The sequence below is a fragment of the Macaca fascicularis genome, chromosome 5 (assembly GCF_037993035.2).
Source record: "Macaca fascicularis isolate 582-1 chromosome 5, T2T-MFA8v1.1".
NCBI classification, from domain to species: Eukaryota; Metazoa; Chordata; class Mammalia; order Primates; family Cercopithecidae; genus Macaca; species Macaca fascicularis.
The window spans coordinates 191,359,377-191,382,911 of record NC_088379.1 but is presented as its reverse complement, the minus strand read 5'-3'; the positions used below and the strand labels follow the sequence as shown (position 1 = coordinate 191,382,911).

The following is a 23,535-nucleotide window of genomic DNA, read 5'->3' as shown; positions in this document are numbered from 1 at the left end:
TTTTTTCTGTTACTTTCATCCTTTCAACAAATTTGACTGTCATCTTCCTCCATTGATTTAATAGGAGGGGATCCTTTGGGACAGTTTGCTGTTGAAAATATACAGAATGAATGGAAGGTATATGTGAAGAAACCTCTAGACAGGGAAAAAAGGGACAATTACCTTCTTACTATCACAGCAACTGATGGCACCTTCTCGTCAAAAGCTATAGTTGAAGTGAAAGTTCTTGATGCAAATGACAACAGTCCAGTTTGTGAAAAGGTAAGCAACTCTTCCCTTGCATTTGTGTGTTATGAATTTAAATTTCTTAATGACCATCATTTGGCACTGCGGTGTAATTGACATGTGTTTTATGATTGCTTACTGATTAAGCAGAGGTGTTAAATGGGGTAAGACTTGGAAAAGCTTCAGAACTATTTCCAGGAATGCTAAATAAATCAGAAACCTCATTCTAAATAACTAAATTATGGACAGGACTACAGTTGTGTCTAACACTGAAAATGCTCTGTAAACTTTTCATGAGGGGATTCTCTTAATATGGGGATACAGCTATTTTGGGGGAAGGATCTGACCGGAAACAAAGTGCCGATGTGCCGTGGGACACTGTTTTGGGGACATCTGCTCTTCTGCATGCTAGAGAATCTCAGAGGTGGACAGCGTGCTTCCTGCATCTGCGGGACTCACCATTCAGTGAGAACTAAAAGCAGACATAGGAAGAGATGCTCCCTCCAAGATTAGGTGAGGGCCATGTGGCTCGAGCAGGGGTGGTCCCTGGGGCCAGAGGGCGAGAAGGGCTGGCTCAGCCTCGGGGGCGGTAACTGAGTCGTCAGGGGTGGGTGGGGAGGAGCCGTGGAGTGTGAGGAGGGATTGTGGGAATCGCCACTGAGTTTTCCGGAAGTGGGGAATCTGCACTGAGAGTCTTGGAAAAGGGTGAACTGGATTACAGTGGCTGGTGGCGGTCGCTCCAGGAGATTTGAACTCTATCCTGGGGAAAATAGGGACTTTGGAGCGTATTGTATCAGTAAGGTAGAGATGCTATGAGACAAATTCCTTAAGAAGCTTAATTTGGGCCGGGTACAGTGGCTCACGCCTGTAATCCCAGCACTTTGGGAGGCCAAGGCGGGCAGATCACAAGGTCAGGAGATCGAGACCATCCTGGCTAACACTGCGAAACCCCGTCTCTACTAAAAATACAAAAAATTAGCCGGGCGAGGTGGCGGCGCCTGTAGTCCCAGCTACTGGGGAGGCTGAGGCAGGAGAATGGTGCGAACCTGGGAGGCGGAGCTTGCAGTGAGCCAAGATCGCCCCGCTCACTCCAGCCTGGGAGACAGAGCGAGACTCCGTCTCAAAAAAAGAAAAAAAAGAAGCTTAGTTTGGAAGCATCGTGCCCATTATTTAGACAGGGAGGAGTGGATGCAAGGGGGCCCTGGAAAGCAGAGGTGGGCAAGGAGTGAAAGGACCAAAGCCACTACCAAGGAAGACCATCTGGTGTGCCAGCCGGCGGGCATGCCATTGAGCCCGACTTTCTACAGGAGTAGAGGGAGCGACCAAGGCCATGGCAAAGAGGAGTCTGAGCTGGGGACTGGCTTTGGAGGAGTTCCGTGTTGAGTTCCAATTCCAGTTTGCTAAAGTAATGGGACATCCAGTTGACCGTGTTTTTTTTAGACACTGAGAGAAGGCGAGATGTTGGATGGGTATCAGGGAAAGGTGTGGGAACTTAGCGTTGTCTCTGGATAGCTGAAAATTGAATTCATTTGAGAGGATACTAACAAAAAGGGGAAAAAAGAAGAGAGAGAGATTTCCAAAGGGAGAAGGGGGCTGAGCTGGAAGGAGAAAGAGGACACCAGTGCAGTGCCACCCTGGGTAGGGGAGAAGGGGACTCTGGGGAGGCAGGGTGACGAGTGGAGCTGGGATGTTTGGGGTACGAAACAGACCATTTGGGTCCCATGATGGTGTGCAGGTGGCAGTCTGGGTAGCATGTTGTGGATGGATGCCTGATGAGAGAGTGCAGTGATGAAGAAATAGACCTGCCCAGGGACGAAGGCCGAGAGTGACAGGGAGGAGGAGTGCACGGGGCCAGGAGAAGGCTGGGTAGAGAGGAATGTGATTGTGAAGAGGATGGAGGAGTTGGAACCCACCACAGATTCTGTGAGTCTGAGATGCTTGTGGCTGTGGAAAGTGATAGGGCTGTTCTCAGGGAAAGACTTAAGATGGAAGAACCCTTAAATTCGGTCGTGAAAGGAAGGGGAACTTCTAAGGGCCGAGGAGTTAATTCCAGTTCTTATTTGTACTTTGTATTTTCGGGAGGGGTGCGACATTCTCTCTTTCTTACAGCAACTAAGTGTCTTTGGTTGTTTTTTAGCCCTTTGATATTATTATTTCGATACAATACTGTATCATCTTCAGGAATAAGACGGGGACACTAGATCCTTTAAATTCATCCTATTATGAAATACCCTTTTTCCTGAGTCCTTTTCCATGAGTACTTCACTGATAGTTGAGTTCAGATTAAGAAAATCAACCAAATCTTAATCTTTTTTTAGGTTTTAATTTATGGCATGGATTTCTAAATAATTGGAGCTAGAAACAGCTGTTCACCGTGTTTGAGCATGAGGGCGCCAGGATCACACAGGGCAGTGGAAGGGGCTGAAGAGAGGGCACCAGGGTCACGCAGGGCAGTGGAAGGGGCTGAAGAGAGGGCACCAGGGTCACGCAGGGCAGTGGAAGGGGCTGAAGACTGGGCACCAGGGTCACACAGGGCAGTAGAAGGGGCTGAAGACTGGGCACCAGGGTCCCGCAGGGCAGTGGAAGGGGCTGAAGACTGGGCACCAGGGTCACACAGGGCAGTGGAAGGGGCTGAAGAGAGGGCACCAGGGTCCCGCAGGGCAGTGGAAGGGGCTGAAGACTGGGCACCAGGGTCCCGCAGGGCAGTGGAAGGGGCTGAAGACTGGGCACCAGGGTCCCGCAGGGCAGTGGAAGGGGCTGAAGACTGGGCACCAGGGTCACACAGGGCAGTGGAAGGGGCTGAAGACTGGGCACCAGGGTCACGCAGGGCAGTGGAAGGGGCTGAAGACTGGGCACCAGGATCACGCAGGGCAGTGGAAGGGGCTGAGCCTTCACGCTCCCTTCTGTGGCCTTCAGGAATCTTCGTTTTCTCCCATAACATGAAACTTGCTTCTCTCTCAACTGCAATTATTTATGTTAGGAACACTTGCAAAAAATAAAATTCCTGTATTTGGAAATAAGCAGATATGATATAACCGGTATTCTCTGCAATTTTTAGTTAAACATGGAGTGGTACTTAAATTTTCGATTACTGCTTACGTTTTCTCATAGGGATTTGAATATGAAATCAGCTTAATGACATATAGTAGCATTTTGTAGGTTAAACATCAGACCAGGCTCTTTCAGGGATGTAGAGTTGGTGGCTGCTCCACGGCTTCTCCTTGTTTCACATGTGTTTTATGTTTTATGAGAAAAATCGTTTTCAAAGCTCTTGGGATTTTATCTTTAGTCATTTCCCATGTTTTCTGTGGTCAAAGATGAGTGATTTCTTTTCCGTTATTCCCTTGACATTTGTGCTGCCTGTTAATGTTTTTATGTGACAATTTTTGTTAAACTCTTTGCAGACTTTATATTCAGACACTATTCCTGAAGACGTCCTTCCTGGAAAGTTGATCATGCAGATCTCTGCCGCAGACGCAGACATCCGCTCTAACGCTGAAATTACTTACACATTATCGGGTTCAGGTGCAGAAAAATTCCAACTAAATCCAGACACAGGTAATGATGGAGTTTGGGACAAAATTGTATATTCCAACAGTATCATATATGTGGGTGATTTTTAGATCACACACAAAATTTGAAATTACATTTTGCCCTTTTCAAATGTATTCTGATGCTCCGAAGTTGACATCTCTTAGAAATCTTACCAGCAATTTAGTGTGTAAAATTCAAGGTGATATTTTTTAAAAACAGCAAGAATATCACCTAATTGAACCAAGGATTTAAAACTTAGAAGGCATTTATGCCACTTGTTTAAAAAAAAAAACCCTCAGAAGTTAAACTCAAGCTTTCTGCTTTATCCATTTTATTTAAATAGCATATTTTCTTGAATTTGTGACCATGAATTTATAATTTAGCATAATTTAGAATTTTCACAAACAAAATGATTCATGGTATTTTATTTTAAAATAGAGTTGTTTTCCTTTTGTATTTTAGTAAAATTGGGATCAACTAAGTTTCCTGTTAAACCTTTTTATTTTCCTCCTAAGGAACTAATTGTGAACATGTGAATCTAAATTTAAACATTTTTTAAATTTGGTAAATTAGGTAGCTGTTTTACCTGTGCAGTCTTAAACGCAAGGTGAGAGGCCCTCAGACCTGCAGGGCTTGAAGAGCCAGCACCTGGCAGGGTTGGAGACCTGGCTCTCACTGCCTCTTGCAGCTGTTGAATCTGTCATTGATAATATTGGTCTCAAGAGGAAGACTGAATACTCAGACTAAGTAATTGAAAGAGAAAAGGGGAAGAAATAAGATGTACAGCTGCAGGTCACATCTTAAATTACAAGTGAGTCATTTGTTTTTGTTTGTAGGTGAACTGAAAACGTCAGCCCCCCTTGATCGTGAGGAGCAAGCTGTTTATCATCTTCTCGTCAGGGCCACAGATAGAGGAGGGAGATTCTGCCAAGCCAGTATTGTGCTCGCGCTGGAAGACGTGAACGATAACGCCCCTGAGTTCTCTGCCGGTCCTTATGCCATCACCGTGTTTGAAAACACAGAGCCCGGAACGCTGCTGACGAGAGTGCAGGCCACAGACGCCGACTCAGGTATCTCCTGGGGGGTGCTCTTGCCCTGCACTGCTCACTGAGACCCTAGGAGCCTCTGTTTCAAAACACACCCCAGATTCAGCCTGTGCCTCTCACTCCTCCTCACGCATGCTCCGTAGCCCTTGCTTGTTGTGGAAGGAAATCTTTAGAATCATTAATTAATTTTTAATGAATATTTAAAGTTCCAAAGTTGTGCCCAGTGAACCTACTGCTGTGAGATATCTACAATTCTGATTAATGACTATATTAACTGATCTTCATACCCCATTGAATTAATTAGTGATGTGTTACTTTGTAAATAAACCATTAGTGACAGAGAGAGCTTTTAGCATCATTGGACCATAATGGAAGCAAATGCTTTATTATTATAGGTTTACAAATCTTTCAGAATTTTTTTGGAGAAAATTGGACTATAGAAGATATATTTATAGCATTTGGTAGCAGAGAATAACTTCTTCAGTCATACCACAGGTTGAGTATTCCTTATTTATAATACAGTTGGAACTAGAAGTATTTTTGGATGTTTTGATTTTTGTCAGATTTTGGAGTATTTGCATTATGTACTTATCATTGGAGTATCCCGGCTCCAAAAATATGAAATCTAAAATGCTCTAATGAGCATTTTTTTAAAATCATCGGTTCTGCATTCAAAAAGTTAATAGATTTTGGAGCATTTCACATTTTGGATTTTCAGTTTAGGGATACTCATCCTGTGATCCTGAGAAATTTCAGAAGAATAGCAAAAATTTTGCTTTGTTGCTTTTCACATCTTTATCACTGAAGCCAAATGATAAATAGATTTGATTTTTAAAGGTTTGTTAGGTACGGTAGTATTGGCTCCTATATAGAATAGTCTAAAAAGGCAGATTCCCATGAAATTATATTTATATTTGTTTTAACAAAGTAAGTTGTTAATCTAATCCAGAAAGTTTACTTTTTAAAGATCATAGTCATACAAATTTGCAAATAATGTATATTAGCATTTACCCCACTAAAAAAATTATCTACATGTTTGTCTTTTTTAAAAATATGTGTTGGCTGGGTACAGTGGCTCATGCCTGTAATCTCAACACTTTGGGAGGCTGAGGCAGGTGGAACACAAGGTCAGGACTTCAAGACCAGCCTGGCCAAGATGCTGAAACCCCGTCTCTACTAAAAATACAAAAATTACAGCGCGCCTGTAACCCCAGCTACTCGGGAGGCTGAGGCAGGAGAATCACTTGAACCTGGTGGGCAGAGGCTGCAGTGAGCTAAGATCACGCCACTGCACTCCAGCCTGGGCAACAGAGCGAGACTCTGTCTCAAGAAAACAAAACAAAAAATGTGTTTAAATGTTTTTATGTAAAATCTTTTGACATCATTTTATGTCTTGATAGGATTAAATCGGAAGATTTTATACTCACTGATTGACTCTGCTGATGGGCAGTTCTCCATTAACGAATTATCTGGAATTATTCAGTTAGAAAAACCTCTGGACAGAGAACTCCAGGCAGTATACACCCTCTCTTTGAAAGCTGTGGATCAAGGCTTGCCAAGGAGGCTGACCGCCACTGGTACTGTGGTTGTATCAGTTCTTGACATAAATGACAACCCCCCTGTGTTTGAGTACCGTGAATATGGAGCCACCGTGTCCGAGGACATTCTTGTCGGAACTGAAGTTCTTCAAGTGTATGCAGCAAGTCGGGATATTGAAGCAAATGCCGAAATCACCTACTCAATAATAAGTGGAAACGAACATGGGAAATTCAGCATAGATTCTAAAACAGGTAACCAACCATGTATCTGAGAGGAAACCCTTCATTCCCCTAAAAGGACTAGATTTGATTACCATGTTGCCTTATATGAAGTGACCCTGTGTTGTCAGTAGATGTTCTAAAAAGGTAAATCAAGTTTTCTTTTAGTTGTTTACAGTGGGATTGAATGTTGTTTGGAAGACTTCAGATTATAGTTCCACCTAATACATTTTGGGCTTGTTCATTAGAAAATACAAGCAAATTAACTTAGAAAATCAGAGCATCACGTTCTCTTAGTTTAGTTGAGATGTGAGGTATAGCAACTTAGTAAAGATAAGAAGGGGGGTCAGTTAAGGTCCTTATGTAATCAAACTCACGGAAAGTAACTTCCCAAGTGAAATAGTAATTCCAGTCTTTTTTATTTTAGTTTCTGTAGTGGACTTCTGATAATATATTAAGTTGACTTCATTATCATGCTAGTTATCTATAACAGTTGGAGTACTTTGAATCACACTTAGGGAAAGACTGCCAACAAGCTCAAAAGGCGTAAGAACTGCTGACTCCTGCTGCGTGAATGTTTCATTGTCTTGCTAACCTGTGGTCGAACGTACTCCTAAGTCTTACAATACTGTAAAAAGTTGCTCCATTCAAATTGTATTTATAATACAATAAAATTATTTTTAGGGCTCTTCAGGACTAGAGTGATGTGAAAGGAAAGATGTGAAAGGAATTGTTAAAAAAGGGATTTTTGAAAACGATAGGTTGTAAATAAAGGGTTATCTAGAAGTTAAAAGGATATAAATCTCTATTTTAAAAATATGAGAAGGAAAATATTTTAAAAAGATGAGACAGAAAATGAAATGAAAAGACACAATAGAATTTTTATGTTTTTATTTTATTAAACTAGAGTGAAGTCGAGTGAGCTATGGTATGGAAGGGATGATACAATAATCATGTTTATAATAAACAGGGATGTAGGTAGTGTTGACTGGGAAAGCAATCTAAATATCATGAAGAATATCATGAAAATTAAGAGAAAGATCCAGGGATGGGCAGATTCATAGTTTTTAATTGTTGAATTAAGAAAATAGGAAACATACATAAATGGTGAGTAAACTTTTGAAGTGAAAACTAAATGTACTCAAAAGTGTTTATCTGTTTCAGTCATAGTAGGAAAATGTGGTGGCATTACAAAATGCTGGAAGTAATTTTGGTTTCTATTCAGGGGCCGTATTTATCATCGAGAATCTGGATTATGAAAGCTCTCATGAATATTACCTAACCATAGAGGCCACTGATGGAGGCACGCCTTCGCTGAGTGACGTTGCCACTGTGAACGTTAACGTAACGGATGTCAACGACAACGCGCCAGTGTTCAGCCAAGACACCTACACAGCAGTGGTCAGTGAAGATGCCGTTCTTGAGCAGTCTGTCATCACGGTGTGTATTTTCCCCAGTACAGTGAAAACTGTGTATCTTCTGGACCTTTGCAAAAGCTTTTAGTAAAATCAATCTGTTTTTTGTAGTGATCTTTGTAAATATTTTGAAGATTTGAAAGTGTCCTTTGTTAGGCCAACCAATTACTGACTTCGTTGTGGATAATTGTGTTAAAACAGCTAAGCTATTAATATCACGAATTTTGTTTAATAGGTTTCGGCCTCTTCCTTAGCTGTCTCCTAAACAGGAGTGTGGTGTGTTCTAGGTTCTGGCCGACGATGCCGACGGACCCTCAAACAGCCACATCCACTACTCAATTATAGATGGCAACCAGGGAGGCCCATTCACCATTGACCCTGTCCGGGGAGAAGTCAAAGTGACCAAACTTCTCGACCGAGAAACAGTAAGTGGAAAAGTTTGTTACATTGTTTACAAATTACCACCTCAATACCTAGAAATGCCTCGTGCTTCTGTCTGCTGGGCGTAGTGTGAGCAGGACCCACTGCCTCAAGAACTGACGGCAAGACGTAAACACTCGAAAAGCAGTTACACTGTGGAGATCTCAGCGTGAGAAATGTGTTCCATGCTGGGATGAAGGTTGGATAATAAAGCTTTGTATTCAGGAAGAAATTACTGTTGGTTCCAGAGTTCTGAGACACTTCAGAAAGCTGGAAGCTGGGTTTTAAATAATACCAGAGATCTGGAAAATCATAGAGGTTGAGAGAAGGGAATTTCCAGTGAGGGGCTGCATGGACACAGGCACGCAGACAGAAGCCAAGAAAGTTATTGAGGGGACTTCACGCAGTTGTATTGGAGTAATCATACAAAGAAAGTAGAGTGAGATAAAATAGGAAGGTATTTTACATGCAGGTTATTGGCCACATAGAAAACCAGGACCGGAGGTTTGGAGCTGATGCCACCGGCACTAGGGTATGAGCATTTGTGAAGTCAACCCACCACGAATCGAAAAGTATTAGAGAAGACAAAATGCCGGGTGTGGTGGCCTCCTCCAGTAGTCTCAGCTACATGGGAGGCGTAGGTGGGAAAATTCATTGAGCCCAGGAGTTTAAGACCAGCCTGGGCAACATAGTGAGACCCTGCCTCCAGAAAAAGAAAGAAAAACAATAAAAAATACCAATACAACAACAACAGAAAATACAACCCCCACTCCCGGTATAACAACCATTTACATTGCATCGATACCGTATTAGCTACTATAATCTAGAGATGACTTAAAGTGTGGGAGGATGTGTATAGGTTATGTGCAAATACTGCCATTTTCTATCAGGAACTTGAGCATCTGTGGATTTCGGTGTCTACGAATACCAAATGAAGAAACGATTGCAAAGGAAAAATTAGAGTCCACACAGCTTAGATATGGGCCCATGTAGAAAGCATTGGTGTCAGAGGCAGCCTGATTTTTTGGTCTGTCTTTGACCGGGTATTACCATTAAAGAAAAGTTATGAGGTATAAACGTGTAAGGGGTGGGAGAGGCTAATGAATGTGGCTTTCGATATGCTGGTTTTTATGGGGAAATAGCATATTCAGGCAGAATTACTCAGCCAGTATTTGGAGATTTTAGTCAGATTTTGAGACTGGAAAGCCCTAAATGTAGATAGGTACTTGCCCTTGGAGATGTTGATAGAAGTGACATGAGGGATTGAGATAAATATGAACAAATGAGGAGAGGCAGCAAGGCTGAACATCCACCCACCCATTTATCCGGTCATCCATCCGTTCATCCATCCAGTTATCCAGTCATCCATCCATTCATCCATCCAGTTATCCATCCACCCATCTGTAGTTATCCATCCATCCACCCACTGACCTAACCACCCACCCATCTATCTAGTTACCTATTCACTCAGCCATCTACACGTCTCTTCACTTACCCATCTATCCAGTCATGTGTCCGTCCACCCACCACCCATCTATCTGGTTATCCATCCATCCACCCACCCACCCATCCATCTGGTTATCCATCTATGTAGTTACCCATCTACTCACCCACCCACCCATGTATCCACTTACCCATTCATTCACCCATCTATACAGTTATTCACTCACCCATTTATCCACCCCCCTATCTATCCAGTTACCCATCCACCCAACACCCATCTATCCATCCATCCATCCATTCATCCATCCATTCACCTATCTGTGCAGAGTCATGTCCAGGAAGGGAAGCTGAGCAGGAACTACCTCAGAGAGGTAGGCCTGTGAAGGAGAACCAGAAAAAGCCTTCGATTTGGGAATGAGAAGGACACTGGTGATGATAAAGAATGAAATTTCAGAAGAATAATGGGTATATCTAAGATTAAAGGAATTTGGGGGGAGATAGTGATGACATATCTCATTAAAGTCTCAATTCTTTAATTTCTCTTTTGATGTGTGAATGTTGAGAAGGGACTTTCTAAGGATTTGGGAAGCATGCCTAGGATTGCCCCCACTGCGGGGCAGAATAAATTTAGTATCTTTGACTAAAGAACCCAGAGCCTTTAATACACTTCTGTCCCTTGTGAGATGCCAAAGGAGCCAGCCTGTGGTGGTTCCCAAGCTAGTGTGCCAGCAGAATTCTTTGTTGTTGGAGCGTCTTGCAGGACCAGCGTTCTGTAGAACATGCTCTGGGATCTAGCCAGCTTTCCGGCTTCTGCCACAACTCATTCTAGAAGGCAGAGCTTTATAGGGAACTGCCGTGAAAAAGAAGCTATCTCACTTGACTTTATTTCTTTGGTAGGAGGTCATGGCGAGCTAATCCTGAGGGATTTAGACAGCTGAGTATAATCCGAGTGTGAAATCGAGGGGAGGGTGGTCTGGAGTGCCCTGAGGCGTTGGAAGTGAGGCAGCGCTGCGGTGCGGGAGGCAGCTCACGTCTGTCTGCGTCCACGGAGAGCAGACTTGGGCCCTAAGGAAGGCTGCTGCCATGTGACCAAAGCCGCAGCATTTGAGATAGGTTAACTTTCTGTCCTAATCATTTGTATGACTTTTATGTCTTAATTTCTATTGATAGAACTGCAAGATAAAACACTTTTGCAAAACAAGTACGTTTTTGAGAGGCATCAGAGAATCTAATCGTTACCGGTAGTTCTTGCTGTTAGGAAATGGGTGTTACTTGCAGTGCACTCGTTTGTGGGGGTTAGGGCATCGCCCACAGGCAGGATGCAATAGATAATGGCAGCTCACTGGGACCTGCCCTTCGCGACTCTCAGGAAGACGCTCCTGATTGGAGCTCTGTCTGTCGGCCTCGTGAAAATGAACGTGCATTCTGCCTTTTCCCTGAAAAGATTTCAGGTTACACGCTCACGGTTCAAGCTTCTGATAACGGCAGTCCACCTAGAGTCAACACGACGACTGTGAACATCGATGTGTCTGATGTCAATGACAACGCGCCCGTCTTCTCCAGGGGAAACTACAGCGTCATCATCCAGGTGGGCTTCGAGTGCCAAGTGGGTCATGGGGTTCTTTGGAACAAGCTTTTCCATTGGCCTCTGTTGCTTTTCTTTCTTATCCAAAGGTTTCTTTTTAGAAAAATGGGAAATGTAGAATTCAAGAAGTCTCTATCAATATTAAGAGATGAGCATTTTAAAGATAAAGCCAAGCTTGTATCTCTTTTCTTTCTGTGCTTTGATTTTTGAGATATTCTCACTGTTCTAGGATTCCTGAGAGCTTACTGTTTAATCAGACCTGCTGCCCCTGGTGCTTTTCTCTGCCCTCTCCTCTCCCTCTTGACCTTCCTCTCCTCTCCCTCTTGACCTTCCTCTTCCCTCCTGCTCTTCTTCTAGTCCCCAACCCTCCTTCCCGCCCCATCTACTCCACTTTCTTCACCCTGCTCTTCTTCCTCCCTACTCCTCCTCCCTCCATCTCTTCTCCATTCCTCCTCCTTCTCTTCCTTCTCCCCACTCCCCCCTCCCTCCACCTCTTCTCCATTCCTCCTTCTTCTCTTCCTTCTCCCCACTCCCCCCTCCTTCCACCTCTTCTCCGTTCCTCCTCCTTCTCTTCCTTCTCCCCACTCCCCCCTCCCTCCACCTCTTCTCCATTCCTCCTTCTTCTCTTCCTTCTCCCCACTCCCCCCTCCTTCCACCTCTTCTCCGTTCCTCCTTCTTCTCTTCCTTCTCCCCACTCCCCCCTCCCTCCACCTCTTCTCCATTCCTCCTCCTTCTCTTCCTTCTCCCCACTCCCCCCTCCCTCCACCTCTTCTCCATTCCTCCTTCTTCTCTTCCTTCTCCCCACTCCCCCCTCCCTCCACCTCTTCTCCGTTCCTCCTCCTTCTCTTCCTCCTCCCCGTACTTCTCCCCACTCCTCCTCTTCTCTCCACCTCTTCTCCACTCCTCCTCCCCACTCCACCTCTTCCCCACTCCACCTGCTCCCCCACCTCCTCCCTACTCCACTTCCTCCCCATTTCACTGTCTCCACTCTTTCTCCTCCTGTCTACCTCGTGGCCACTCCTCCTCATCACCCCTCCTCCTCACTACTCCTTCTCCTCCCCCTCCTCACTTTTCCTCCTCTTGTCAACTTCTTTTCTTTCTCCTCCCCACTCCTCCTCTTCCTTCCTCTCTTCCTCTTTTTTTCTGAGATGGAGTTACACTCTTCTTGCTCAGGCTAGAGTGCAGTGGTACCATCTCAGCTCACTGCAACCTCCACCTTCCAGGTTCAGATGATTCTACTGCCTCAGCCACCCAAGTAGCTGGGATTACAGGCGCCCGCCACCACACTCAGCTAATTTTTGTATTTTTAGTAGAGATGGGATTTCACCATGTTGGCCAGACTGGTGTCGAACTCATGATCTCAGATGATCCACCCGCCTTGGCCTCCCAAAGTGCCGGGATTACAGGTGGTGAGCCACCGCACCTGGCCTCCTCTCTTCCTCCTCTCCTCCAGTCCTCTTCCTCTCCTGCACTCCTACTCCTCTCTGCTCTTCCTCCTGTCCCCAACTCCTCCTCCTTTCTGCCTCCCCTCCTCCCTCCTCCTCCTCACACATCCTTTCTTACCACGTTTCCTTCCTCAGCCTCCTTTTCTTCCCTTTTTGCTACACCCCTTCTCCTTTCCCTCCTCCTCACTACCACACTCCCTTTGCCACCTCTCTTCTCTTCCCTTCCAATAGAGCAATAAGGCTTTGTTTTGTATGTATTTTATATTATAGAAACTCATGTGTCCATCCCAGATAGATCTGGCTGTGTTCCGGGATTTTTGTGTCATTTTGTTTCTAATCTTGTGCAGGAAAACAAGCCAGTGGGCTTCAGCGTCCTGCGGCTGGTGGTGACAGATGAGGATTCTTCCCATAACGGTCCACCCTTCGTCTTTACCATTGTGACTGGAAATGATGAGAAGGCGTTTGAAGTTAACCAGCAAGGGGTCCTCCTGACTGCATCTGCCATCAAGAGGAAGGAGAAAGATCATTTCTTACTGCAGGTTAAGGTGTGAATGGCTTTCTTTGTGGTTTGGTTGTGGATTCATAGAGAAGAGCTGCTTGGCACGGTTACCCTTTTCTGTTTGAACAGCTTACATTTTATAGAAAAACAAACATTCAAAGAATTGCTGTCCTTGTTTTTTGCCATACCTTCCATTTTTATCCCACCGCGCTTTAAAGGAGCTCATTGTTTATTTTTTCATAGTCATTGACAGAGCTAGGTTTTCGTGTGAATTAGTGAAGTGCTATAAATAAATCTATCCTTTTCTTTGATACGTTTCTTGTGTAGAGAAATGGATATCTACCAGTTAGTAATCTTTTGGGAACTTGAGTAATATAAATTTTTTAATTAAGTTATAAACAGTGCCATAGGCGAAGGTGGTTTTATTTTTCCTTTCTTGTAGGTGGCAGATAATGGAAAACCTCAGTTGTCATCTCTGACATACATTGACATTAGGGTCATTGAGGAGAGCATCTATCCCCCTGCGATTTTGCCCCTGGAGATTTTCATCACCGCTTCTGGAGAAGAATACTCAGGTGGCGTCATTGGGAAGATCCACGCCACAGACCAGGACGTGTATGATACTCTAACCTACAGTCTTGATCCTCAGATGGACAACCTGTTCTCTGTTTCCAGCACAGGGGGCAAGCTGATAGCACACAAAAAGCTGGACATAGGGCAGTACCTTCTCAATGTCAGCGTGACAGATGGGAAGTTCACGACGGTGGCTGACATCACAGTGCATATCAGACAAGTCACACAGGAGATGTTGAACCACACCATCGCTATCCGCTTTGCCAATCTCACTCCGGAAGAATTTGTGGGTGACTACTGGCGCAACTTCCAGCGAGCTTTACGGAACATCCTGGGTGTGAGGAGGAGTGACATACACATTGTTAGTTTGCAGCCCTCTGAACCTCACCCACATCTGGATGTCTTACTTTTTGTAGAGAAATCAGGTGGTGCTCAGATTTCAACAAAACAACTTCTGCACAAGATTAATTCTTCCGTGACTGATATTGAGGACATCATTGGAGTTCGGATCCTGGATGTATTCCAGAAACTCTGCGCAGGACTGGACTGCCCCTGGAAGTTCTGCGATGAAAAGGTGTCTGTGGATGAAAGTGTGATGTCAACACACAGCACAGCCAGACTGAGCTTTGTGACTCCCCGCCACCACAGGGCAGCGGTGTGTCTCTGCAAAGGTAGCGCCCATGAGTGTGTGGAAGTCGGGGTCATAGATTGTTTCAGACGGCCTTGGAAGCCTTTGATGGTTACACATGCAAGGCCATGTTCTTGAAATGTCTGTTAATTATCGTTTCCCTTCCTCCCCTCTTGTCTTTGAATGAAGAGGGAAGATGCCCAGCTGTCCACCATGGCTGTGAAGACCATCCATGCCCTGAGGGATCCGAGTGTGTGTCTGATCCCCGGGAGGAGAAACACACCTGTGTCTGTCCCGGCGGCAGGTTTGCTCAGTGCCCAGGTGAGAGTTGAGTGGTTGGGCATGCTTTTCTTTTTAAAAATCAGTTTCATTGTTTCTTATAATTTTCTTCTTTATTGGACTCTAAACATACTGCAAAGTATGTTTATTGTAACAAGACAGATGTGGAGATGAATGAAGAATGACAGTAGTCAGTTTTGCTTCCTCTTGTTATAGCACAGCCCTTGGTTCATATTTGGTCTTCCTCCTCCTGGGTCTTCAGTGATTGTGTAAACATGTATAGCTAACAGCGCAGCGCCGTATGTAGCAGTTTGATTTTCCTAGAAACTCAAGAGTGATCCTATCTCACGCAGTTCTCTCCCTCTTGCCTTTTCCCTCCGCTTAGCAGTATGGTAAAGAGCAGCTTTCATGTTGTTCCAAGCCAGTACCTATACACCTGATTCTTTTGGATAGCTGGATAATGTTTTCCAGCGTAACTGTACTTATTCAACATGATTCTTATGTCTAAAGATTTAAGTAGTTCTGTTTCTTTCAGATAAACAGATTACATGTATCTTTACATACTGATGCGTTCATTTATATACAGCATATACATTGTAAAACTAGAACTTGCTACATCAAAGATCAGTGACATTTTAAATTTTTTGATATCACTATATTAGTTTTCCAGAGAGTCATATTAATTTTTATTTCTTCCAGTTATGTATGAAGGTTTCACTCTCCATTCTCTTGACATCATTGAACATTTTTTATTATAAAACGAATTCCCCACCATCTATTTGATGGGTGTGAAATGATATCTAATTATTATTTTAATTTGTATTTCTCTGGCTACTTTAAAAGTTTTCATCTCATTTGTTCATTTCCTATCAGTATTGCCTCTGCTGTGGCCTACCTGTTCATGTTGTTTCATGGTCTGGGTTATTTGTTTCTTAGTATCAATGTGTAGAGTTATTTGTGTATTAGGAGTATTAACATTCACAATGTTGCAGTTTCCTCTGTCTTTATATCATTTATATTTATATTTTTTGATTTGTTAATAAGTCTCTTGTCATTTTGAAATTTATTGTCATTTAGTCAGTTCTACATCATTTTATATAACAGTTGCCATCTCTGGAGATTGATGACATTTTCGTCTTCTTTTGCGAATGGGGATTGTTTGATTTTGCTTGAAAAGATTTCTTAAATCACCTTGAGGCCATATATAACTATTTTCTGAAATTTTCTTATAATTTTATACTGAACGTTTTTATATTTAATCTTTCATTAGAATTAATTTCTGTGTGATGCAGTAGTCAAATTTATTCTTTCCAAACAGAGAGCCAGTCATGCTGTGCTTTTCATTAAGCAAATAGACATTTTCCCACAGAACTGGATATTAAAATGTTACAATCTTAAGTAAAACCCTAAATCAGTCTCAAGGGGTGCAGGGGGGTCATACTTTAAAGAATATCCTTCAACTTGGTTCTGGTTTATTTTTTCCTCTTTACAATATTCACAGGGAGTTCATCTATGACACTGACTGGAAATAGCTATGTGAAATACCGTCTGACGGAAAATGAAAACAAATTAGAGATGAAACTGACCATGAGGCTCAGAACGTATTCCATGCATGCGGTTGTCATGTACGCGCGAGGAACCGACTATAGCATCTTGGAGGTATGTTTCTCCAGTGTTGCGTCTCAGTGGAAGACTTTCAAACCATACATTTCATTTTATGTTCAGATTGTTAATTTGCACAGATAATAAAGTAAGTGAAATGGTTGAATTCCACATTTAAACAGTTCATTGATGCCTGTCTAAGTTTTAGACTTTGTGGGATGAAGAGCTCTTTTTGCTCTGCCATGACATAGAGATTTAGGTCCGTGTGACAGTTAACATTCAAACTGTAGGCCATACTACATTTTAATGGTGGTGGCTGGGTGTGGTGGCTCACACCTGTAATCCCAGCACTTTGGGAGGCTGAGATGGGTGGATCACTTGAGGTCAGGAGTTTGAGACCAGCCTGGCCAACATGGCGAAACCCGCTCTCTACTAAAAATACAGAAAATTAGCCACATGTGGTGGCGGATGCCTGTAATTCCAGCTACTCGGGAGGCCGAGGCACAAGAATCACTTGAACAGGGGAGGCAGAGGTTGCAGTGAGTTGAGATCACACCACTGCACTCCAGCCTGGGCAACAAGAGCGAAACTCTGTCTCAAAAAAAAAAAAAAAGTGACAGTTTATAGAGACATCCCACGTGTTTCCAGTGACACATATCTTGCCCACCTTTTCTAAAAACATAATTCAGTTTTGACTTTTCGCTATTACCTAATGCTGTATGTGTTCAGTTAATAGTTAATTATTTGCTTCCGTGATGCTTTGTGGATGTGCATTATGACTTGATATTCCTAAAAGACGCATTTTAATGATCTGTACAGTGGACAATGAATCTGCGCTCTGTAGTACTTAAATGCAAGGCCTTATCCTTCTACCCTCACTCCCAATCCGTCTCCTGTAGATTTGTGATCAAGTACTCTCACTGAAGGGTCTCTGAGAGTGATGTGAACAGTCGTTGTTTTTATCCTAGATTCATAATGGAAGGCTGCAGTACAAGTTCGACTGTGGCAGTGGCCCTGGCATCGTCTCTGTTCAGAGCATTCAGGTCAATGATGGGCAGTGGCACGCAGTGTCCTTGGAAGTGAATGGGAACTATGCTCGCTTGGTTCTAGACCAAGTTCACACTGCATCGGGCACAGCCCCAGGGACTCTGAAAACCTTGAACCTGGATAACTACGTGTTTTTTGGTGGCCACATCCGTCAGCAGGGAACACGGCATGGAAGAAGTCCTCAAGTTGCTAATGGTTTCAGAGGTTGTATGGATTCCATTTATTTGAATGGGCAGGAGCTGCCCTTCAACAGCAAACCCAGAAGCTATGCCCACATGGAGGAGTCGGTGGGTGTGTCTCCAGGGTGCTTCCTGACGGCTACGGAAGACTGCGCCAGCGGCCCTTGCCAGAACGGAGGCATTTGCAGTCCGTCACCTGCTGGAGGTAGGCTCCGTAACGCCACCACCTGTAAACCGTACACATGTGTGCATTTCAGGGGAAGCCCCCCAGGTATTGTTTTTATTTTTCTCTCTTTTGATTCAGATAATATTGTCAGACACTGCAGGCAGCATCCCTCATACGGGAGCAGAGCTGGGTTTGGTGCTCTTCCGGTGCCCGGGCTGCAGGTACTGCCCCCCCGACTGCCGCACGCCTGCAGTGCCGTCCCAGCGCCCGAGCAGGAGGCACCCCGGTGACTCCGAACCCTTCTTTAACTCCATAGTCATCGACCCAGGGGAATTTAGAATTCGTGCCACTTACCCCTTCTTTGTTCTTTGTATCACCTTTTATCTAATGGCGCAGCGTAGAGGGCCTTCTAGAGTCTTGCTGGCAATAATAGTTGGGAATATGATTTTCTAGAAGGCCCTGCATCCCTCCGGAAGTGTTGCTGTATCTGTCTGTCTTGAAGCCCCGGCCTAGTGGGGTACTCTGGGTCTTTTGCACCCTGGACTCCTGCTAGGCCCCCTTACCAATAATAGGGTATAGTTAGGAAAATGACAGTTGTCATGCCAAACAGAATAGAGCAAAAACAATGCTGTAATTAAGTGGGATTTCCAAAGCTTTGGTTTCCTCCTGTTCTCTTGGGAAGTGTATTTGCAAGCCGTGTGCATAGAGTGGGCCAGGCCATCCCCACAGAAACGCTCTGGTTTATACTGTGCTTGTATCAGTTAACACGTCCAAACCAGGTTAGCAAGGAGGCTGTCCTCATTTTGTCACTTAGGGATGAGGCTGAGAGGTGTTTTCCTGGCATGCACTCCCGTGGTCCCGAAGCCGGAGTAGAGGAGCGTGGCAGCCGTGCCCTGGCTCCTGCAGGCCCTGGCCCGGGGCACCACAGTTCTTCATCCTGAGAAAAACCCACAGCCACGCCAGCTTTGGGGGGCGCGGGGAAGCGCGGTGCTGCAGTGTGCCCCAAGGCAGGCAGGTGGAAGATCTACCACACCACCTGTCACAGGCTTGACAAAGTAGAGTCGACATTCTTCCTACTGCTTTGAACAGATACGACGATCTCCTTTCTTCAATCTTTACACGTTTGAGCGGCTGAGGCCGGAGGATCGCTTGAGACTAGGAGTGAGGCAGCCTGGGCAATATAGGGAGACCCCATCTCTACAGAAACTTTAAAACTTAGCCAGCCATGGTAGCATGCCTCTGTAGTCCCAGCTACTCAGGAGGCTGAGGCGGGAGGATTCCTGAGCCCAGGAGTTTGAGGCTGCAGTGAGCTGAGATCGAGCCACTGCACTCCAGCCTGGGTAGCAGAGCCAAGACCCTGTCTCAAAAAATAAAAATATTGAAAGGTAATTTATAGTCTTTGAAGTGCTTTTCACATTCATTATTTTCTCATTTAATCCTTCAATGCTTGTGAATTGCAAATAACTTGAGATGTGAAGTGGTGCTGTCTATGTACATGGTCACTCAAGTAAAGAACTGTATTTTCCTCCTCTGGATGTTTGACCTAATGATCTTAATGCCAATTGTGATGAACTAAAGCTAACAGTTCTCTCTTCAATTCTGTGTGTTTCGGTTTACCAGCAGCTGAAGGCTTGTCGACATAGCCAACTTTTTTCCCAGAGAGAGTGAGAATTTTACGAGCTTTTACGGACCTCGGAGAACTAAATCTTAAAGATAAAAAGCAATATAATTAAGACCAGGTTTCTGAGTCATTGAGTGATAAGACTTTTTTGTTCCTTTTTGCCAATTTAGGTTATTACTGCAAATGCAGCGCCTTATACATAGGGACGTACTGCGAGATAAGCGTCAATCCGTGTTCCTCCAACCCGTGCCTCTATGGGGGCACGTGTGTTGTCGACAACGGAGGCTTTGTTTGCCAGTGTAGAGGGTTATATACTGGTCAGAGGTATGTGTGTTTTTCTTAGCTTCCGTAATTAATTGTAGCATAAAATTCTTTTTAAACATAAAATGGTGCATGTAAAAAGTCTCCACGTTGCTTTGCTAATGTTTTCTGTGTTGCTTTCGTTTTGCTGTATTTATTTGCAATCGGATCGTGAGGTTTACGTCTGTCTCTCCTTACTCTTCAGGTGTCAGCTTAGTCCGTACTGCAAAGATGACCCCTGTAAGAATGGCGGAACATGCTTTGACAGTTTGGATGGTGCCGTTTGTCAGTGTGATTCAGGTTTTAGGGGAGAAAGGTAAATGGTTTCTTTCAAAATTTAGATTCACACCTTTTCATAGTGTCATATTGACCGGCAGATGCAACAGACCTTCAGTGACTTGAACTACGTTGTGTCAGATTTTGATAATCCTCATATTGGCCCCTTATATAATTTACAATCTTTTCACTCTTTAAAATGAAATATCAAGCAGATGAATATACTTGAGAAATATAATACTTGAGAAAACTAATGTTTAGACAATGGGGTTGATGTAGTAGTCTGTTGGATCCTAGGAAAATGGCCATTAATATTGGCTTGATAGGTTTCCTTCCCAAATAGACATCGAAAGCATGTGATCACATGATTGGTTTCTCCACAAAAGGTCTTTTGTCGTGGTTGTCAATGTTGCACTTTTTAGTTGTTTCATGTCTGGGTTTGATCTTCACATAACTCAGCAAGGAGGGATTCGTCTTCAGTCTCTAAGGATTAAGCCTGGCATATGCTGGCGTGTGCTACACACGTCTCTCCTCATTCCTGACTTTCTTGGCAGGTGTCAGAGTGACATTGACGAGTGCGCTGGAAACCCCTGCCGACACGGGGCCCTCTGCGAGAACACACACGGCTCCTATCACTGCAACTGCAGCCACGAGTACAGAGGACGCCACTGCGAGGACGCTGCACCCAACCAGTACGTGTCCACGCCGTGGAACATTGGGCTGGCGGAAGGAATCGGAATCATTGTGTTTATAGCAGGGATATTTTTACTGGTGGTGGTGTTTGTTCTCTGCCGTAAGATGATGAGTCGGAAAAAGAAGCATCAGGCTGAGCCTGAAGACAAGCACCTGGGACCCACTACGGCTTTCTTGCAGAGACCGTATTTTGATTCCAAGCTAAATAAGAACATTTACTCAGACGTACCACCCCAGGTGCCTGTCCGGCCTATTTCCTACACCCCGAGTATTCCAAGTGACTCCAGAAACAATCTCGACCGAAATTCCTTTGAAGGATCTGCCATCCCAGAGCATCCCGAATTCAGCACTTTCAACCCCGAGTCTGTGCACGGGCACCGAAAAGCAGTGGCGGTCTGCAGTGTGGCGCCAAACCTGCCTCCCCCACCGCCTTCGAACTCCCCTTCTGACAGCGACTCCATACAGAAGCCCAGCTGGGACTTCGACTATGACAGTAAGAGCCATTTTCTCATCTCACTCAAATGTCACTTGAGGTAAACAGTCAGGTTACAAGTTCTGTCCAGTCAGAACGTGTGTACTGTTTGTTAGAGACAAGTATGCTCAGACTGAAATCCTTAAAATGATTGGAAACTTTTCTGGATGTCCTGAGTGCTGGCTGAGCATTGTGGCTATGTTGTTATTTTAATTAAGAAATTGAATCTAGTCATGTTTTAGTTAATATTCTGGAGAGGCTGTTTCATTTTATAATTGATAAAGGTTCTCATCTATAATTTTTGAGTTTATTAATATGTAAAAAAAAATAATCGGGAGCATTTTCATTCTAGGATGTGTTTTTTTTTTTTTTTTTTTTTTGAGACGGAGTCTTGCTATGTCGCCCAGGCTGGAGTGCAGTGGCCGGATCTCAGCTCACTGCAACCTCCACCTCCCAGGTTCACGCCATTCTCCTGCCTCAGCCTCCCGAGCAGCTGGGACTACAGGCGCCCGCCACCTCGCCTGGCTAATTTTTTGTATTTTTAGTAGAGACAGGGTTTCACCGTGTTAGCCAGGATGGTCTCAACCTCCTAACCTCGTGATCCGCCCACCTCGGACTCCCAAAGTGCTGGGATTACAGGCTTGAGCCACCGTGCCCGGCCTTCATGCTAGGATTTTTTAAAATATGACCTGGAGAAGTGGAAATATTTATATTAGTGACCTAACATATATTTGATGCTTTTTTTTTTAAAGCTGTACCTATTATTTTAAAAGAAAATGTTAGCAGTCTTTATTATCTAATGATATCCATAGGCATGCTTATGGGCAATTTCTACTCTGAATAATCTCTGAGATGATGCGTAGGTCTTTCTGTGCGGGGTGTTTTTTATGTCTTCGTTTGAGTTTGTAAGGTGTTTCTGTTTTTCTTTCAGTCGTTCATTTATTCCGTAAATCTCAGGCCGTCGTTGGGTAGTGCATGGTGCGTCTCAGGATTCAGCGGTGAACAAAACCGTCCTGGCCCATATACTTAATGTTTGTCATCCTTCCTTTTAGCTAAAGTGGTGGATCTCGATCCCTGTCTTTCCAAGAAGCCTCTAGAGGAAAAGCCTTCCCAGCCGCACAGTGCCCGGGAAAGCCTGTCTGAAGTGCAGTCCCTGAGCTCCTTCCAGTCCGAGTCGTGCGATGACAATGGTGAGGCAGCAGTGTGCCGAAACGCTGTGCTTTGCTTGCTTGTTGTGTTACTGTGTTCTCTCACAGTGTAGACGCACTAGCTACCCGTAAGAGCCTCACTGTGTTTTCATTTTTCTTGGACCACTTTTAAACACCACCACACATACTTGCATGAATGTCTGCTGGGGAAAATCGCTAAACTGTTCTTGATGAATAGGTGTTTGAACTTGTCAGTAAGAGAAAAGAACATGTTTGTTGAAGGATCTGATTGACTAATCTTGTATTGGCTTTTTCTCACAACAGTAAATATTACCCCAGTTTTGTGGGTTTTTCAGAAATCCTCCTCACAACTTTCTTAACCATGCAGCACACACACAAACACACACACACACACACACACACCCTCTAAGAAGAGATGTGATAGTCTGAAATGTTCGATTTCCGTAGCACCTTTGGTATTACAAGGTTTTATCTGTCTCCTCCCCAACCCCACTGCGGCCCCAGCTCCCGTGTGGATCAGAGCGTACTGACAGAGCACAGTTTAGGAGATTGCTAGTAAGTTGGATTATATTTCTAATGAAGAAAGTTTGACAGTGGGATCTTTGCCACCAGTTATGTTGATCTGATTTCCCCAGGGTAAATCACATTGATAACCAGCTTTGCCATATTAATATATACCAGTAGAGAAAATTGTCAGTATTCAAATAGTAATACAGTGTAGTTTTTAGTGGAAATTTTCAAATCTCAGAATTAGTAAGTTGAATGATAATTTTTAATTGTATAATCGTGTAATATGTTTAATATGTTATTAAACATATTGATATGTATATTATACATTTCAAATATTTCATTGGTGGAAAAAGGTAACCCACTAATAATTATTCAATCGAGAGTAATATAGTCCATAATACATTGTATATATAGTCCATAAATCCATATATTCATTATCTATTGAGGAGTCGTTTTTCAAATGACTAAAGATAGCTATAAGTGTGTGCTGTCATTTCTGATTTCAAGTGTGTGTGTGTGTGTATATATATATATATATATATGGTATCAAAATATACCTGTGTTTATTAGGAATAGAGTGTATGGACATAGCTTTGCTTGTTAAACCAACAAGATAGAATTATGTCTTTTATCAGTTTTAATTCTAAGAAG

At 43.8% G+C, this 23,535-nt stretch overlaps 1 protein-coding gene across 9 annotated transcripts in view; it reads left to right on the top strand.

Moving 5' to 3' along the window:
- The window catches only part of FAT1 (FAT atypical cadherin 1), a 142,430-nt gene that overhangs the window by 112,077 nt on the left and 6,818 nt on the right, over nt 1-23,535 (top strand). For 6 of the 9 annotated variants that reach the window (XM_005556489.4, XM_045393140.2, XM_074040905.1 and 3 more), the window contains exons 11-26: nt 65-261; nt 3,630-3,783; nt 4,596-4,829; nt 6,206-6,595; nt 7,788-8,002; nt 8,265-8,402; nt 11,285-11,428; nt 13,218-13,415; nt 13,812-14,613; nt 14,760-14,891; nt 16,351-16,508; nt 17,420-17,882; nt 19,635-19,788; nt 19,970-20,080; nt 20,595-21,226; nt 22,258-22,395. In XM_005556489.4, coding sequence (XP_005556546.3) covers nt 65-261; nt 3,630-3,783; nt 4,596-4,829; nt 6,206-6,595; nt 7,788-8,002; nt 8,265-8,402; nt 11,285-11,428; nt 13,218-13,415; nt 13,812-14,613; nt 14,760-14,891; nt 16,351-16,508; nt 17,420-17,882; nt 19,635-19,788; nt 19,970-20,080; nt 20,595-21,226; nt 22,258-22,395 — 4,260 coding nt within the window. Of the gene's footprint in view, nt 1-64; nt 262-3,629; nt 3,784-4,595; nt 4,830-6,205; nt 6,596-7,787; nt 8,003-8,264; nt 8,403-11,284; nt 11,429-13,217; nt 13,416-13,811; nt 14,614-14,759; nt 14,892-16,350; nt 16,509-17,419; nt 17,883-19,634; nt 19,789-19,969; nt 20,081-20,594; nt 21,227-22,257; nt 22,396-22,878; nt 22,930-23,535 lie in introns of all 9 variants that reach the window. The other 3 variants (XR_012435285.1, XR_012435283.1, XR_012435284.1) reach the window with 1 other exon arrangement.